The sequence below is a fragment of the Aptenodytes forsteri genome, unplaced genomic scaffold (assembly GCF_000699145.1).
Source record: "Aptenodytes forsteri isolate BGI_AS27 unplaced genomic scaffold, ASM69914v1 Scaffold8, whole genome shotgun sequence".
In the NCBI taxonomy this organism is placed as follows: domain Eukaryota; kingdom Metazoa; phylum Chordata; class Aves; order Sphenisciformes; family Spheniscidae; genus Aptenodytes; species Aptenodytes forsteri.
Window position 1 is genome coordinate 8,820,624 of NW_008796218.1, and position 19,769 is coordinate 8,840,392.

General features: G+C 37.5%; 1 protein-coding gene across 1 annotated transcript in view; it reads left to right on the forward strand.

Moving 5' to 3' along the window:
• The window catches only part of ARNTL (aryl hydrocarbon receptor nuclear translocator like), a 55,892-nt gene that overhangs the window by 26,477 nt on the left and 9,646 nt on the right, over nt 1–19,769 (forward strand). The window contains 11 exon segments of the mRNA XM_009288837.1: nt 1,391–1,514; nt 2,221–2,368; nt 5,417–5,434; nt 6,442–6,483; nt 6,816–6,857; nt 8,026–8,183; nt 9,671–9,787; nt 10,659–10,711; nt 11,708–11,825; nt 13,962–14,111; nt 15,493–15,739. Of these exon segments, the coding sequence (XP_009287112.1) occupies nt 2,229–2,368; nt 5,417–5,434; nt 6,442–6,483; nt 6,816–6,857; nt 8,026–8,183; nt 9,671–9,787; nt 10,659–10,711; nt 11,708–11,825; nt 13,962–14,111; nt 15,493–15,739 (1,085 nt within the window). The 5' untranslated portion in view covers nt 1,391–1,514; nt 2,221–2,228.

A 19,769-nucleotide genomic window follows, 5' to 3' on the forward strand; every position in this document is an offset into this window, starting at 1 on the left:
GGCCTCAAGTTGTGCCAGGGGAGGTTTAGATTGGACAGTAGGAAACATATCTTCACCAAAAGGGTTGTCAAGCATTGGAACAGGCTGCCCAGGGAAGTGGTTGAGTCCCCATCCCTGGAGGTATTTAAAAGACGTGTAGATGAGGTGCTTAGGGACATGGTTTAGTGGGTGGTGGTGTTGGGTTGACGGTTGGACTCGATGATCTTCGAGGTCTTTTCCAACCTTAATGATTCTATGATTCTAGAACAACAATGATCTTCTGTTCACAAGTTGGTGGTATTAAGGCAATGACTTGCCTGACCTTAGATTTAAGAGCTGTGATCCTGACTGTTGTTACCATAACAGGACCATCGATTTAGATAACTTAAACTTTTGAAATAAATTCTGAATATGCTATTCTGGCAGAGCTGAAGAAAATGGTACCGTTGACTTTGGATTTTGTGAGGTTTCTGTTGGCTTATAACTCTTAACATGTCTATATATGTGATTCAGTAGAATCTGTTATAATGTGGTCATGTTGACAGAACACTGGTTGTTTGCCTTGCAAACTTCTGAGAGTGTCGTGGGAGCTTGCTGATGTGTGTAATTGGGAAGTACTGCTGTCATCGCAGGTTGGAAAGGCAGTCACAATGTTCACAGATGCATTTACCAGAAAACGGTGTATCCGAAAGACTTCAAAATTTCTTGCAAGAGGCAGACTTAGAACAGTTTTTAAGTCTTGCATAGTAAGTTTTGCTGAAAAACTTGTTTTGTGACAGAAATCTGGAAGGGAAGAACATCTACCTGCAGACCAGCCACTGAGTTTACAGTGTAGTTGGGAGTCACAGTTGAGGACTTGAGTTATAGTATGGGGTGTGGATTTTACTTAAAACTTGAAGCCTGCAGAATAGAACAATGTTTAACCCCCTTTCCTTTGAAAATGCCAACTGCTGTTACAAGGGAAAACAAAATAGTAAGCTGAGCCCAAACTGTCTTACTGCTATGGCCACCTTAAAAATGAGGCAGCCAGGAGTGAAGGGATAAGTCTGTCTTTTGCACTGTAACAGCAGTTTGACTCACTCTGGTAGCATCAGACAACAAATGTGTTCAGATCTGATCATTGTGAGCGGAGGGGTTTTATGCAGAGACCAAAGAATGATAAACAGGGCCCAAGAGGAAGTGATGCTGAAGAGATTCCTTCTGTTCCAAAGCTTGGTTCATTGGAGTTGCACATCTCAACATCTAACCCTTTCGATGATGGATAAAGCTTCTACACTTTATAAGGAAATTAAAATTTGATCCTTGAGTAGAAAACATGTATTTGCTGTTGTAAACTGTGTCTAAAACAATTGTTCTAAACAAACTTGTTTTGAAAGTGTTTTTTAAGCTTGCTAGTTTTCTTCCCATTCAGGTTTTTGAAAGTACTTGACTAACAGAATATGAGGCATGGAAGAGTTTTAAGGTGATCAACTGCTTCAGGCTGAGCATCATCATCTTTCCCCAGGTTGATCTAGGCTTCTAAGACAGGCTTTCAGGTAAAAACTGTTCTGTTTCACAGTTGATGCCACTTAGTAATAAATAAGCTTTTCACAGGGTTTCTTCCAATAATATAATTATTTGCAGTCTAGAGGGTTAAAATGTGTATGTTTTGGATGAAAAAGCTAATTAGATTTGTATGTACCTTTAACTAGTCTTCTTAGACCATCATTGGGTTATTAGGTTTTTATTTGTGGGGTCTGCTGTGGTGGAGGTGTTTATTTAACCTGATTTTCTGTGGAAATCTTCTGAATTCTGTTCCATGAAATTCAGTGGAATTATATACTTTAATATCTTCAAATGGAGAGACACACTAAAACTAGTGTTCCCAGTCAGTGAAAGTCAGACAGAACTTATCCTTTATTTGTGTTAGGGAGAAGCAGTTGGCTGGCCAGTTAAGATAAGAGTAAACCTGGTTTTGGTTTAGTTAAAGATCACTCTGACAAGTCTTTAAAAACAATCATCTTAAGTAATGTGTTTTGAGAAGGGTCATGGTTTGTATGCAATATTCAATATACCAGTAGCTGGAAAAGGAGAAATTGCCGATTATGTTTTACAGCAAAAGGAAACAATAGAATTGTGATTTTTGCAGTTTTTAAGAATACTAAGTTTAAAATTTGGGCTTTTTTTGGTTAAAAAATATGTAAGTTTCTGCTTCTATTAATGCAGGGTTTTTTGGTGGTGTTTTTTTTTCCTCAATGTTAGACAATCCAATGGCAGACCAAAGGATGGACATATCTTCTACAATTAGTGACTTTATGTCACCAGACCCTGCTGACTTGATCTCCAGTTCTCTTAGCACTTCAGGAATGGATTGTAATAGGAAAAGAAAGGGAAGCTCTACCGATTATCAGTAAGTTGGATTTCTCTTGATTTAAGACTGCTAAAAAGAGGTTGTAATACAACAATACAGTGGGGGAGACGATAGAAGTACTTATAGCAATTTTTAAATAACCTTTTCTTGACAACCTGTCGTAAAGGTTTTAATAAAGAAAAAAGCTACTATGCACTAAGAGGAAAGTTCATTATTTAATAATAAAAATAAAGCCTTCATCTCGGTGCAGCTAGAATTGAGGGCTATCAAATGGGGTAAGGCTGAGGAAAGAAACCTTTGGCTGATGAGGGAGAAAAAAATACTGATGAAATGTACAGTGTGAAGGTTGATTATATTGACCATTTACATAGGAAATAGAATGTCTGACTAGCGGGAGGGAAGATAATAAATTCATTAAAAAGCAGAAGTGAAACTGGGAATAGTTCCTTTTCTTCACTTATTTTTTGCCTTTTTAGTCACTTCCTATCAGTGTGCTGCCAGCCTTTGCCTGATGAAGCTATTTTGGTCTCCCAGTTGAATATGAATCTGAGCAGTCTCTGGTTTGCGGCAGTAGATCTGCCTTTCATTTAATCAACTGATTTAATCTTGTGTTGATCCTTGACTGTAAGCTATTACTCCCGACAAAATAAAAACTTGGCTGCTTCTGAATCAGTGGTAGAATGTGGTTTTGTTTCAGGAAAGCTGCTTCTCTTTAAGGCAGGCTTGCTAATAACAGTGCTCAGAAGCACTGTCCAAGCCATAGCTTCTCTCTTGCGGCAGGTGTTTGAAATAGAAACAAATCACACCAACTCTGCTTTAGAATAGTAAAGGTCGTGATAAAGTTTGTCAGATTTCCAAACCTTTCTGCACTAAGTACACCAAGACCAACCTACTTAACTCTAAGTCACTGTGCAAACCTCATGTATTGTAACTTTGCAAAGTCTAGTGGCAGGGTAACTTGTGAATGGGTCCCATCCATTATTAATACAGCTATGTAGTCCATTTTTATGTAACTTAGCACAAATTTTATCATTGTGGGCCTTTGGATTGTTGGCAGCTCTTTTTAGAGGGAGGAGTAGAATTTTTAATCCACACTGAGCATGAATTAAGAATTAGGTTCCCTGTGCATAGGACTTCTTTTTAGGAGAACTTATGCGCAAAATGTTAAGTACTGTTTAAAGACCACAAACATGCGGCATACGTACCTTCTCTAATATGCATTTAGTCTTCCTGAAAAGTACATGACTCCCTCTAGTTGAATTGACTACTACAAAATTCAGTGAACAGCCTCAATCTTACCAACCTCCTCTTCTCTAGAAAGCATTTCTCCATCTTTATTCTTCTGGGTAGGAAGCATTGCTCAAGTCCTCTTTTCCAAAAGACAGCTTGCTCTTGTAAGTTACAATTCTGCCCTTTAGGTTGTGTGTGCATTTTATTAAATATGTGAAAACACTGTTTCCTTGAATCCTAAGTAAAATAAGTTTACAACAGCTGTCATCAACCACAGTTCATGTTGTGTTGCAAAGGAAATGGTGGCTAGTAAATATTCCTATTTTAAAATAGAACTTAAGGTAGACTTCCTTGATCCCTCCTTCTATATGTATGTATCAGTAAATGTTGTTAGGAAATGCTACTGTTCAGCTTTTGCTGCCTGTTAACAATTTATTTTTTACATAAATTGTCTGAGTGTCCAGTTGTACACTTCATTTACCAGTGAAGTCAGGGAATAAGGAAGGAAGAACCTGGCTGTTTTAGTGTGGTTCTTCATTCACCTCTCAAGTACAAGCAAGCATATTGATCAGCTGTGCTTTCAGCTCTCCACACCAGCTTCTTCTCAATTCTTTCTCCTGCCACTCCTCCAGGAAAATTCCTGTCCAACCTATTGCTGTCACTTCAGCAAAGGTTGTCTGTTCTCCACTAGGGTCTGTTTTAGTCAAATGCTGGAATCCAAGACTTCCTGCACAGGTCTATAAACACTTAATTTATTTTCTTGGGAGTAGTGTTTTCAGTTGAAATAATATATGATAAGAAAACAAACTATCCTGAAGCATTTGTAACTTACCTTGTACCTCTTTTAGATTTTGCTTTCTGGGTTTTTCTAAGGCTAAAATGAATTTTGTCACAACAAGCATCCTGTAGCTAAAGGTGGCATCGCAAGTGGAAAACTGATGCCTTGTTTCTAAGTCCTGTTCTAGACCTGCATGCTGTTTCTTTGTGAGCATCAGAAGGGCTTTGAGCCATTGACTAAGACAGTAACTCAAATGTGCAAATTGAGAGATGAAGAAAACCTTTAGCATTTTCAAACTTCTTTTAAAAACTAATCACAAAGATAATTGATTTAAAACTGCAATGAATAATATATGAAAGACTACCATGTTTGTTTTTAAGAAGGCTAATGTCCGACGTTGAACAGGAATAACTGGTATGTTAATGGCTAATATGAGAAGATTTTTCATAAGGGTCTTATAAAACGTAGCCCTTTAACATGTTAAAGCTCAGTGGTATTTCAGATCACTTTACAGTCTTGAAGTGATGCCAGCAGTTAGCTTGCATGTAGAAATTCTGTTTAATTTCCTTATGATATGATAAAGTCTGTATAAAGTTCAGAATTAGGACTTTAGTACTGACTAAAAGAAAACATTCACCTGTCCTGCTGGGCAGAATCAAAACCTGAGAAACTTGGGATACATTTTTAAATTTTTTTTATTTCTGGCCTTAGAGTCCTCTGAAATCCCATTTACCTAACCACAAGGGCAACACACATAAGGCACAGATCTTTCATTTCTGAAGACGAAACAATATCTCAATGATTTGCATAACATAATTTAGGTTAGTTGTTTTACTAGTTTTTCACATTAGTGTAATGAACTATGCTCTCTCTTCTTAAAAAGCAGAATTATTCTTTCAGAAAGTAGATTAGTTTGAACAAGCTTGTCTCCTTAGAATACGTTCACTGCTATTGTCTTGTTTTCATTGTGCTTTTCATTTCAAATAGAATATACATTAGCTTGAGAATTTCAACAGAAAATGTAAGACGATATTCTTATTTCCTATATATGGTGTACTTTATTTTTCTTTCTTTTTCAGACTTGATGGCTTTCCTTTCTAGGAAGTATAAATATTCTAATAATCGGTTTCACTTGAAAAAGATGCTCGGTGTTTTTCCTTGCCTTTCCCTTCCCTTTACATAAAATTTGTAGGTAAAAATTAAACCAGAATTAGCCAGGCTTAAGAGTGTCCTTTTAAGCACAATTATACAGATTTATATATATCAGCATTCTCTTCCTAATTCTTTTGTCTAACAGTGCTGTAGTCTTAGGCATTCAACTTTTCTCACCAGATACGGCTGAAAACTTAGGCTTTCCTCTCCTTATTTCTGTACATATGGTTACAATATTAAAATGTAATAAGGGGGATCCTTTTTATTCTTCATCCTTCCTTCCTTAAATCTTTTTTTTTTTCATGTTGAGGCAAAAGTAAGCCATGTTATCTACACTGAAAGTTGTACTAATTTAAAATGTGCCTGGTTAGTTTCATACAGTCTCTCATTCTGTCCATGCATTTGGCCATTTCCAATGGTTTGTTGGTCTAGATTATTATCATCCTCTACCCCAAAATCAACTACCATAAGGCAAACTAATGTGTAGAACGCACAGACATCTGCACAAAGTAATTCAGGGCAATTTGTGTGTTTTGTGCTAGGCACTTCGATAACTGCCTCTGGTCGAACTTTTGACTATAGGAAATGCAAGTTAGTAGCCCTATTTCTGGTGAAAAATATCTGCTTTGATACATCCTTCCCCCCCCCAGTTAACTGAAAAACATTTTTATAACAGATGATGTCTTTGAACTGCAGCATGTTTTACTGTCAAACACATCAAACTGTGCCATTTTGTTAGCTCCAAAGGAGACACAACTAATTTAAGAAAATGTTATAATATTACAAAAACCACACAACTTTTTCAGTCCTTCCAGGTTCTCACTTTTATATTCTTATTTTTGTATTTAGGATTTAAAGATGACAGGAATACTTTATTCTAATTTTATGACAGTTTGATAACAGTTTTGCTAATCCTGCTGAATTTGTAAAATATTGCTTTATTCTGTTCCTGCAGGGAAGGTATGGATACAGATAAAGATGACCAACATGGAAGGTACTGTTGATAGAGTCACTGAAATGTTAGTTCCACAGTACTGATATAGGATCCTGTGTGTAGATACCTGTTTTCAGTGTCACTGTGGTCAGGTGTCCCAAATTGTTTCTTTGCTGGGACAAAGCCTTTTAAGATTGTTGAACAAATTCAAACAAACAAACCTGAACACTTTGAGCCACAGTGTTATAAATAATGATATTTTTCTGAAGAAAGGTTAAATAAATATTCAAATCTTAAAAAAAATATTTTAATGAGGATCAGTAGGTAAGATGCATTAAAAGAATTGTTTTCAGTGTTTTCGACACTAACTTTGTGATACTATTTCTCAACAGATTGGAGTATACAGACCAACAAGGCAGAATAAAAAATGCAAGGTAATACTCTAAACAAATATATTGAAAACAGTCGATCTCTTGCCTTTTGCCATATGCAAATATTTCATATGTATTTCTTGTCCTAAAAATCTTTTTTTGTAGCTTTGACCTTCTCTTATTTTTCTATATTTTTGCACTGTTAACATTTTTCATGTATAAACTGCATATAGTTTTGTGAAAATGCTAACTTGGTAGGTAACTTGGTTTTAGTCACTTCTGTTTACTATTAACACTGAAATTGAAGCCTTTATATGTTTCTGATAATGTTACTTTCTTCTTGTCCTAAAAATCTTTTTTTGTAGCTTTGACCTTCTCTTATTTTTCTATATTTTTGCACTGTTAACATTTTTCATGTATAAACTGCATATAGTTTTGTGAAAATGCTAACTTGGTAGGTAACTTGGTTTTAGTCACTTCTGTTTACTATTAACACTGAAATTGAAGCCTTTATATGTTTCTGATAATGTTACTTTCTTAATCTTGTTTCTTTCAAATTCAATAGTGGGTTGTAAAAGTGTTAACAGTGACTCTTTAATATGGGAAAATACAAAGCAAAAATAAGTGTTTATCATCATTTTCCTGGTTAGTTAGAGTTTAGTTCAGAGGTACCTCAAATATTTCAAATGGAAAGCTGTAGGATGAGTAGAAGACTTAGATTGCCACAGCAAAAGGTAGTTTTAAATACTTAGTACATTCATATAGTATGCTGATTACAAATTCTTAATTGAATGCTTTATTCAATATTTATATACACTGGAATTTGCTTATCTGTGACCTTTATGATTCCAGTTACATTTCAGTGTATGTGCTAAGAAAAAATGTTGTACAGCAGTAGAAATCTCTAGACAGTTTTGTACTGTTCAGTGGATTGTTTCAGAACTGAGGATTTAGTATACTGTATGGCCAACATTATATGTGTTTTCTGGTAAATTGGCGCTGCGTGCTGCAGCCTTGCCTATTGCTTGTAACTGTTACTCACCCAATTAATGAACATAAAATGTCTGAAGAATTCTGTATGTGGATGTCCTTTTTTCACAAGGATCAGAGGGTAACAATTATCAGGAGGAGGTTATTTTTGTGGTTTTGTTATACTGGATTTAGGGATTTTTTTTAATGTGATTTGTTTTCTCATGCTTTTCTGTTTTTCCTCACCACCTTACTTATTTAGGGAGGCTCATAGTCAAATTGAAAAAAGGCGTAGAGATAAAATGAACAGTTTTATAGATGAACTGGCATCTTTGGTACCAACGTGCAACGCGATGTCTCGAAAGCTAGATAAACTCACTGTATTGAGAATGGCTGTCCAGCATTTGAAAACACTACGTGGTAAGTTGATTGGGGGTGTCCAGCATATGAAAACACTACGTGGTAAGTTGATTGGGGGTGGAGCGGGGGGACAGGACAGGACTGGAGGAAGATGGCAAAATGGGGTTTCCCCAAAGCCACACTTTTTCTCTCTCTTTCTTACCCTTTTGCCAAAAAGGAGTAAGTTAATACATTTTGGGAGGACTTCTCCCCTTTTCTTAGCATTTGATGCTGCGCCTTCATTTATAGCTTACTGGTTCATGGTCCAATATCTTGATCGGACTGGGAAGTTTGTGGGTGAGAAAAGAGTGCTTTTCCATCCTCTGACCTGATTGATTACCATCACTAGAGTCAACAAAAGCAAGGGAGCTGAGGCGTGTGGGGGCAGGGAACAAAGGGCTTAAGTGGCAGTGCACAGTTGAATCATGTGTAGCACTGAGCAGCGCTCTTAAGCAGGCAATGTGCAAAACTTGTTGGATAGAGAGGTTAGACTTTAGGTGTAAGATTCCTACAGAACTTCTGAGGTTTTGTGTTCATACCTTTAGCTCTGCGTGAAAGAATGGAGAGTACTTTGAAAATTCACTTTTAGTCTTTTTAACCAGTTTCTGTTACAAGCACCTGAAGGGAAACGTGGGTTTGGAAGAGTTGGGGTTGTTGCAAATTTCTGTATATCCTAAAGCTTCGCGTGAGAGTGAATCAGTGCTTGGGTACAATCGGTGATGATGGTGAAAGCTTAAGCCTTCAAGAAATGTGCCCCTGAGAAAAGATAGCTATGCAGCTAATTTAAAGAAAGAGTCACTGGTGAGTTTCTAGGAGACCTGGTGTCTTCCAATCATATTTATCCTAGTATTTTTGAAAGGTTTAACTTCTTCTGCCACTGTCATTTGATTAGGTTAGTACTTCATAGCACTTCAGTGGTTATTGATTTGACTCTTTTTTGTCTTTATGAAGGGAATAGAATGAGAAGAATTACTCTTCAATAAATAGCTGCCTCCATTTGTTGCTAATTTTTGGCTTTTGGCATTGTGAGATGTCATTGTAATGTTGTTTTTTGTCTTTGGCATGGAATGAGAGAACTGATTTGTAAATTCCTAACTGACAATCTGTTTACATGACCTTGTCATGTTTTACTAAGTTATAAAGAGAAGAAATAGTTTGAAGGTTTTTATGCTTTAATCTGTTGGTTTTAATTTCTAATTCTGAGAATAGACTATAAATCAAGCACAGCATTTGGGTTAAAAAATATGTCGAGGAACACTTTTTATATCTCAGAAGGCATATAATTTGCATTACTGTGTAATGCAGTATTTGTGTTTTAGCAGAAAAGCTTCATCCTTTTTTGAGTTAATACCAAGAGAGCTCATGTTGATAGTAAAACAAAACCAAAAAGCAACTTTCATTTTAAAGAACACCTGCAATGAATAAATGTAAGAAGGAGCCAAAGGAAAATTGCTCATTTAAGTGTGTATTGTTAAGTTTGTGATATGGGGATTGTTTGTTTTCTTTAGGTGCTACAAACCCATATACAGAAGCAAACTATAAGCCTGCTTTTCTATCAGATGATGAATTAAAACATCTTATTCTCAGGGTACGTTTCAGCTTTTAATTAAGAGGTATTAATGGCTGTGAATATAACTTTCCCAAAGCAAAACACCAGTATTTTTCTGCCTTGTATCTCAGCTTAAGTATGTTCTGATTATGGCAGATAATGTAGAAATCTGCAAGACTACTGCATAAAGTCAATGGGTTTTAACAATGACTAGTGTCTCTTAATTTAAGCAGAAAGGTTTAAGAGGGTGATCTGAGGAAACTGATATTTTGATGGTAACCATCAGAATCTTCAGTTATTTCATGGAATGAACCAAAATTACATAAATTGTTTTCTGCAGTCTTTCTGCCGTGGGCTACCTTGACATGATCTTCAGCATACAATGATATAACAAACACTTTTTTTTGAGGTCACTGATGTAACATGACTTAGTATGTTTGGCTGCTTGCTGTGTACTTCTTTTATAGTGTGGAGAGTATAAATCACTTGTCAATGGTTAAGCTCTTCTAGTAGCTTGTGTAATTTGTGAAGCACTGCAGTGTCCAGGTGCAGTATATGCAGAATTTAATTTCTGCAGCATTGTGACTTGAAAGCTATAAAATTAGGGGCCTAATCCTTCATGCTTGTACGTGACTGAAAAAGAGTACTATTGAAACGGGAATTACTTGCCTACAGGCACATAAATAAATATCCAGGTTATGTTTGGTTTCTAAAAGAGGAACTATGGAATAAATACAGTTAAAATAATATTTTAATTTGAAGGCATTATTAAACATAATCATAATATTATTGGACAAGACATGGATTCTTTCTTCCCATACAAGTGACTTTAAATTCTGGGCATGATGCCCAGAATGATGCCAAAAATGTTTGCTGATGCAAATAAAACCTTTATTGTAATTTCATATCTTGCTTGTTGACTCAGTTATCTCTAAATGTTAAGACAGCTGTCCTACTGTTTGTTTCAGAATCTGTCTTCAAGATCCTCAACTACAGTCAGGTATTCTTTTCCATTTTAAGTGATGTTAGGCCTTAAAAGATTTAAAAGTGGGTTTTTTAATGATTATATGTTTATATGGAGGGGTATTTATGTGATTAGTCTGTCTTGAAAGCTGAGATTTGTTGCAAAGAAAGAGCTTTTCTCTGCTGTGTCATTAGAGAAAATTGTTTCAGGTTTCCATTCAAACTGAGGAGGTGAAAAGGAACTAACTTTACTTCACTGATGATTGCATTCTGATCAGGGATTTACCCTCAGGCTTATAAAAAGGTTCTCACCCTAAATCCAAAACACAGCACTGTACCAGCTACTAGGAAGGAAATTAACTCTATCCCTGCCGAAACCAGGACAGTTACCTAATTGGGAGTGTAAGCAAATATTGAAAAATCAGTCTAAGGTTCTTCCAATAGCTTCACGTGAGGTTTTTCGACTTAGTTTTCTTTCTGTCTGTTCTGGTTTTGCTAGCATACTTACTAATGGAAACTGGGAAGCAATTATACCAAAGCCAGGTTTTTAATATATGCTTAACGTGAGGCTTAACTTATTCTTCATTCTTTCTGTCATCTGTCCTCCTTACCAAATTTAAAAACTGTATTAGCTTCGAAAGTTTTCCTCAGCCAGTCTTTAGTTAGGTATATACTAAATACCTACTCATCCTGTAAATATTGAAAGAGAACATTTGCAATTATGATTTTTTCCTTCAAATGTGTAGCATATGAAGTGAGACTGAAGATAAACCAGAATATTTGGTGGTGGTGGATTAAGCATGCTATTTCTGCAAAACTCTTACTGAAAAGAATGAAATAAATTACTATGTCATGTAGTCATAACTTAAAAATATACAGAGAAAACGTATCTTCCACTAAATCCTGGATCTCAGATGTGTGATGTTCCTTGGTTAGACCTGTATGTAAAAGGGTTGTTTATAATGGATGCTAAAATTGATAAAATATACTGAACAAATATCTTAATTTTTGACTGAATATTCAATCTCTACAGAATGATTTGATTGGTCAAAGTTTATTTGATTACCTTCATCCTAAAGACATTGCCAAAGTGAAGGAGCAGCTCTCTTCTTCTGATACTGCGCCACGAGAAAGGCTTATAGATGCAAAAAGTAAGTATCACCACCTTTTTCAAAAGTGTCATGTAGCCTGAATATTTGTCTAATATCGGAAGTGTGTGTGTGGGGTGCTGTTTGGATTGTGTGTCATGCCAAAGAAGTTTTAGCTTAAAGAAAAAAAAAATAAAAAAAAGAAACAGATACCTGAATGTAGAAGCTAGTAGGTTTGGCATGTGCTGCAGTATAGATGTATTAGTTTAACTGGCTTCACCTGTGAGGTATCCTCTCTTTTTCCAGGCATCAAAGGATTAATTTTTCCCATTGAAGCATTTGTTCTAATCTGTCATTCTCAATGGTCAGAAAACACTCAGTATTATTTTAGTTATCCTTAGTTGTCAGTCAAGATAGAGGAATTTATTACTGCCACTTCCATCAATGACCTAACCTTTCTCTTACAAGGTTTTTAACCTGCTACTTGGAATCATTTCCTGCTATGTCTCTTAGCTCTATTCTACTTTAGTGTTTTAAAGTAGTTCTGTTATCTGTGCTGCTTTTGAAGTGAGTGGGTGTTTAATTCACTCTCATAACAGGAGTCTGCATTGCTTAAGTAGAAGATTGTATCTTACAGCTGCAGATTTCCAGGTCATTAAGTCTTACTCTTGTCAGGAGCAGAAGTCTCTAGGATCTCATTTCAAAGAAGCCACCAGCTCAACTTCAGAAACTGAAGCTGAGAGAGATTGTTCCAGGGCAGTGAGCCTAGAGGCTCCAGCTGGATCAACTGAAGTTTTTCTGGCTCCTGGTTTTGTCTGGTTGTCAAGCATGTATAGCCAGTGCTAGCTCCTTTTTTTGCATGCCTCTGACAAAGTTAGGGCAAAAATAAATACTATGAATTACAGTCTTCCCATCTGCTATGATAGACTGATTGGTAGAATTTCAAGAACTCATATTCTTAAGAGTACTAGCATGTATGTATGTATTTTTATGTTGGCGTGAGTGGCTCGGGCACAGCTTGTACTCTCACCCCTGAGGCGCAGTTTAGAGTGCATGTGGTGCAGGATAGTCTGACCTCGTTGAGGTGACCTCACTCAATTCTAATTTTAAGGGAGGCACACTTTATGCTAAAACATCGGCATTGTTGTTTTCCTCCTTAAGTTAAAAGCCTACAGGGCCCTAGAAGTTTTTGTACATGTTTATAGCTGTTTGTTTATACATATCCCCATGCAAAAATGGTTGAAGTGGATAGCAAGCTGTGGAAAAGTTGCTATGTGATTTAAATCCTCCATCAGCTCTTGGAGCACTGTCCCCTGGAGCTCCAGCTGCATCACTGGCGTTGCTGATACCTGTGCGCCTGATGCATGCCAGGCATCTTCCTGGAGGTCTGGTTGTACTAGCACTCTGCTGTTGGCTCCCAGAGTTGATGTTTGTTTTGGTACTGTGTTTCTCCAGTTACTTCCACAGGAAAGAATCTCCTGCAAGAATATGGTAAAGGTCAGGACTTACTGTTAGGGCGTGTTCATATGCATTTATTTCTTTGAGGCTAGAGACTTACACGTAACTGGAGATCTTGGGGATTTGCAGCCCCTGTGTAGGTCACTGCTACCTTTTTTCCCCCCTTTCATCAGAACAATGAAAAAGTCTGATGTTTAGGAACATACCAGTTGAGGTGGACCTGGAATGTCACTGGGCCTCTTCTGCTGTATGCATGCATCTGTGCTCTCTGGGTGGGTGTTGTGATAGGAAAGTCTTCCAGTCTGAAGGGTCATGAGCCTACTGAGTGACTATATGTATGAAGTACTGCTCTGGTTATGGGTAAATAATCTCTGTCTATTTTTAATCAGTTCATTGGTGTTCAAAGAAATCACAACATTTACTGCAAAACTTGTGTGGATTTTTACAATCTTTTGCTAATCTTTGCATTTAGAACCCTGTGTTCTCAAGCTTGTGTCAATGTTTTCACACTAGAAAGTGTAATCAGAAATTCTCATGTTGATATGGTCAGTTGAGTCCTGCACATACTCAGTCACATGAAAAACTCCAAAATAGGACTTCTGCTTCTGAAGACTATAAAAGGACTTCTGTGTAAGTCCCAGCAAGGTTGAAAGATCGTACAGTTGGGTTGTATGTAATAATTTGTATGGTTAACTTTTTACCTGACAAAGAAGGCTTCCTCACTTTCTGTGTTTGCTACAGCTGGACTCCCAGTTAAAACTGATATAACACCTGGGCCATCGCGACTATGTTCTGGAGCAAGACGGTCCTTTTTTTGTAGGATGAAGTGCAATAGACCTTCAGTGAAAGTAGAAGACAAGGATTTTCCATCAACCTGTTCAAAGAAGAAAGGTAACAATTACGTATTTTATTACCAAATGTAATGGCTGTCAGACTTTTTTTTAATACAGTTGCTCATTTGCAGTGGTTAATTTTTTTTTTACATTTATTGAACACTGACAATGTTTCTTATTAAGATACTGAACTGTGTCTAGGTCTGTTACTTCTTCATACTTCCCTGCCCCCTCCCCTGCCCCCAGTAGCTCTGTAGCAGCATATAAAGCCGAATTCTCCTCTCTGCTTTCTTGAAATTTTTGCAGGCAGTTTGTGCTGACAGTTCTGGTGTGATTATTGCATCTTCTTCAGACATTGCTCATGTGACATTCAGTCTTGACCTTCTAGCCAATGTCTCGAACAAAGGGGAGCTGTTACCCATTCTATTTCTCTGCCCCATATTTGACAAGTGATATTTGGATGGATATCCAACTTAAAAAATGAGTTTATTCTGAGTTCATCTGTGTTTTTGGTACGTCCCGAGTACTGGAAACATAGCATTTCTACACCAGAAGTATTTGGTCATAACCTTATCAAAGTTGGTAATAATTTTTTTCCTCTGCAGGGTATTATTCTAGACATGTTGGAGTATATATTTAGTCCAAATTTGAAAATTTCTTTGAGTACTTTGGATAATACATTTGGTATTAGTTAGTGGAAAGTGTCAACTAGAGAACAGAAGGCAACTTCAGTGTTTTGTCTCTGGATGTGACAGCTGCCCCAAGTACTTCCTGCTAGTTTCAGACACAGCTTCAACCTTGGATCGTTCTTTAGTGCTCATCCCTGAGGAAACCAGTTTGTGCAGTTAGGCATAAGCCTTTTACTCTGCCTCTCTATGAAAGTCGTCTTCCTTGCAGTTATATTCCTCAGCACTGAGCAGGCTTAAGAGTTCTCCTTTCAGATACCGACTGTATTACTTGTCAGTGTGAATCTTCATCCTCACCCCTATGTACAGCTATCCCCTGTGCACCCCAAACAGTGTATATTCTGCCAAACAAATTGTTCCAGTTTTTTGTAGGAGCCTCATGTTAAGTTGAAAAAGGCATCTTATTTATTAATATACTAATTTCTTCAAACAGTCCTTTAGATTATTTGCATCCTTTGAAATAATAAAATGTGATGCAATTTCTACTTGAAGATTATCAAAAGCAACCTTGGTCTGAACTATGTGGTGTTTCAGTACACACAGTGGTTTTGCAGAGATAAGTTGTTTATTGAACTATCTCAGATTAGCTGTATTGAAGCAGGAGTGCTGAACAATCCCTTAGTGAACAGTATCCCAAATTTCCTGGGTAAAAGAGGAGAGGCATTATTAGCAGAACTGAGATGACGTTCTCCAAAGCAATATCCGTGACCTAACTGCTTTTTTGTGGTTTTTTTTTCTTTTTTCTTTTTACAGCAGACCGCAAAAGCTTTTGCACTATTCATAGTACAGGATATTTAAAAAGCTGGCCGCCAACAAAAATGGGACTAGATGAAGATAATGAACCAGATAATGAGGGTTGTAATTTAAGCTGTCTTGTTGCAATTGGACGGCTGCATCCTCATGTAGTACCACAGCCAGTCAACGGTGAGATCAGGGTGAAACCTACAGAATATGTTTCTCGACATGCAATAGACGGGAAATTTGTTTTTGTAGATCAGAGGTAAGAATACTTGTAATAGCTTCCACGATAAGTCACTGTCCAACGCTGCTTTACTGACAGCTTTACTTAAAGCAGTGTAAATACTATTGAAAAAAGGAATGACTGTTCTTTTCAGCTTTTTACTAAATCCTGACTGCAAGTTATTTTGGTTTTTGAGACCCAGCTCAAAGCTATTACTGTGTATTTATTCAGTATTACTGATTAAATTTAAACAAACAAAAAAACCTCCAAAAAAATGGCTTACTATACAGAATAATCCAGGGATCATTTCTGCCCATTTGTTAAGGGAATGTATATATGTAATCCTCAGAAGAATATACTGTCCTATTTTTTAAACTGGACTTTGTAATTACTACCTCTTTGTTGTTTGAAAACTGTTGCAAACACTACGTAGTTAAGTTATTGCACAGGCTGCATTAGGCTTTGATAGCGTATACATTTATTTAACTAAATACTTGGACATATTCTGCTGGATTAATACTTCTGTATGTGATCTTTTGTATTTGTAAGAAAGAAGGCTTTTCATAAGCTTTACTTCTTGGAAAAGGTTTGAGAACTTGTACCAATGTGATATCTTCTTTCAAACATCCATTTTACTTATTATCTAAAAGGCTAATTCTTATCTTTTTGAAAAGAAATTGCTTGGATTTTCTTAAGTAGCAGAGACACATGACCTGGGTCTTCCATCGAAATAACTGGCATCATCAAGGGAAAAAGGATGGTCGAAGGATGTTAACGGAGGGGTTACGCTGGGTTGGTTGAAGAGGGCTTGTTTGTTTCCCTTCCTTGTCAAGACGGGTTGAGACTGCCTAGATGAGGCTGTTTCAGGTTGCCTGTGGCTGAGGCTCAGTTACTTACTGTGTAAAAAAAGCCCAGGCTCCAAACTCTGCCAGAATCTGCCTGCTGGAATTTGTTTCAGGGGTGTGTCTGGTGTGTCAGCTGATTTTTAGTGGACTTTGAGAGGAAATAGAGCTGATAGTCTTGAGAGGAAGTGCAGTAAGGACTCTTTTTTTTTTTTAATGTTATCTATCTGGTTGAGGTGGTTGGGTTTTTTGGTTTTGGGGTTTTTGGTGTGTGGTGTGGGTTTTGGTGGGTGGGGTTTTTTTTTGTTTTTTGGTTTTTTTTTTTGGTTGGGTTGTTTGTTTTTTGTTTTTAATTTGATAGAAAGCTTTTTGAAACACCAGCTTTTCTGCAGCAGTGCTTAGAGCTGGTGGTCACTCTGGGAACTATGAGAGCATTTGTAGCCTTTCTGTTGCTCAGAAAGTATGCCGTTCTGTCATGCCAAAGTATGGTAGTTTATGAGAGAGAGTTGGGGTTGTTCAGCCTAGAGAAGAGAAGGCTTCGGGGAGACCTTCTTGCAGCCTGTCAGTACTTAAAGGGGGCTTATAAAAAAGATGGCGGCAAACTCTTTAGCAGGGCCTGTTGCGACAGGACAAGGGGGAATGGCTTTCAACTAAAGGGGGGTAGATTTAGACTAGATATAAGGAAGAAATTTTTGACGCTGAGGGTGGTGAAACACTGGAAGAGGTTGCCCAGAGAGGTGGGGGATGCCCCATCCCTGGAAACATTCAAGGTCAGGCTGGACGGGGCTCTGAGCAACCTGCTCTAGTTGAAGAAGTCCCTGCCCACGGCAGGGGGGTTGGACTAGATGACCTTTAGAGGTCCCTTCCAACCCAAACTATTCTATGATTCTATGAACGAGTTTTATTTTCAAAAGATCAGATGTATTCCCCTGATGGATAATTTTGAAGTATTTCTAAAATAGTAGGACTCTGAAAATGTTGACCCGTTGGATTTAAACACATATGCTCTTATTTAATTGTTTTCCAGCTGTTGTTTAGAGACCTTGGAATGCGTATACTACTTCAAAGAGCTTTTTGAAAGGGAATTTTTGAGAAGTAAGCCTCATCTGTAGGCTTCAACTTGGCATCCTATGATCCGTGCTTCCACTGGAGAATGTTTAGACACCTGTAAAAGTTGAAAACTACTAATTTATTTCTACGTTGGGTTTTTTTTTTCCATATAGACTTGCACGGTTGCTTTGCCATTTGCCCAAGGGAATCTAGGAAAGAAGCACTTCTTAAACTCTCTGTGACCCTAACTTTTTGTCCTTACGGGTTGCATGGTCCCTGGAGAAGAACTGCTATAGATTAGGTATTAACTAGCTGGGCTACCACAGACAGAGAACTACTTAACAGTTCACTGTCAAAATGGCAGGCTGCACTGAACAGAGCTTTAAAGAGAACCATCCCACCTCTTACTTTCTCAATACTTTTAATGACTCTGGATGGTGAATTTGAGAGTAAGATTAAGTTTATTATATAGGCAGATGACGTCATATACAGCTTCAGAATTCAGAGTTGCCTTGTTAAGTTGGAGAAGCAAGCTAAGGAAAAATAAAGGATGAGATTCAAGAAGGGCAAGAACAATTTCCTTCCTTGCTTAATAGAATATGGTCAGATCTTGAATTCATTAAGTCTTTTGACATCTGCTGTAATTTGGTGCATCTTCTTTCCAAAAAGCCTGTTTATCCTGCTATGAAAGTAAATTTAAAGGGCTGGACAAGTCGCTTACTGATGCCCATATTGGTTGTTGCCCATATTGGTTGTTACCCATCTATGTCAGGTTTCCCACCACTGCGGTGCTGTTAAAAGGCTTGGTTACTTCAGTTCTTGCAAAGATACTGGAATAAGATTTACTTGGTCCCTGGCTCTTCCTTTTTAAAGATAGACTCTACATTTTGATGCTTTTGTGGTTCTCAACAGGCTCTGAGATAACTCATCAAAGCAGTCTTGGAGCTGTCAGCAGATTAAGTAAGCAGATAAGATTCACCTATTATTTGAAATAAATAATTCATCAAACCTATTATTCAGATAAGCTGTAAGCAGATAAGATTCACCAGACAAAAGCCAGTTTGAAAAGTTCTCTCGTGAATACTTCTAATGTTTCCTTCTCCAAGGCTGAGGTCTTAGAGCTCCCTGTCAATGAGGACTTCAGGTGTAAGCCTCCTGGTTGGTGCTGAATGCTTTTAGTGTGTGTGGGGAAAATACAAAAATGTAAATACTGGTTTTTGTCAGTGGCACTTCATTTTTTTTTTTTTGTGCTTCAATGCTTTTCCTGCTGTTCTTATTCGCAGTTATTAATGTGTACTAATTTCTATATTTTATAATACTTCATTTGGGCTTTTTTGAGATTGCAGAAGAGGTGATGGACCTACCTAGCTTTGTTCCTTATTACCCTTCCTATTTAATTTGCATTGGAATAGTTTGGAATTGTGAATCTTATACTGATTTCTTCAAGGAACTATCATTTTTCCTTCAGTAGATTTTCTTCGAAGAAATGTACAAAATCGAAGTTCACTGTAGTTCACTAGTTTTGTTTGCTCTCTGTTCTTCTAGTGAGGATCTCAGACTCTTACCCTGGAGTCATTCAACCATGTTACTTTCTATCCTGATGTTCTTCAGCAGTTTCTCTAGGGCTTCTGCAGGTTTGATTCTGACAGTGTTCTCTGTCTTCTAAATTAAATGGTGTGCATTTCAGGGTCTTCCTGGATGGCTTTTCTTGCTTTGTTCCTATCTCAACTGTTTGTTCCTTCACTGGGAAGTCTTAGAATGATTTCCCAGGTGTTGGCTGTGTTCTGTGCACCATGGTAGCAGTAATGTACTGTCTCTCCCTGATACCCTCAAAAGTCTGTCTTATGCTATCTTCTGGGGGCTGGAGGCAAGCGTACACATCCCTAATGTACAAGATGACAGCAATTCTCCCCTGCCCCTCTCTCCCCCATCTGTTATTTTTCATCTTGGTATTCTGGGTTAGATGAGTTGTTGTGGTTTAACCCCAGCCGGCAACTAAGCACCACACAGCTGCTCGCTCACTCCCCCCACCCGGTGGGATGGGGGAGAGAATCGAAGAGTAAAAGTGAGAACTCGTGGGCTGAGATAAGAACAGTTTAATAGGTAAAGCAAAAGCCACGTGTGCGAGCAAAGCAAAACAAGGAATTCATCCACCACTTCCCATCGGCAGGCAGGTG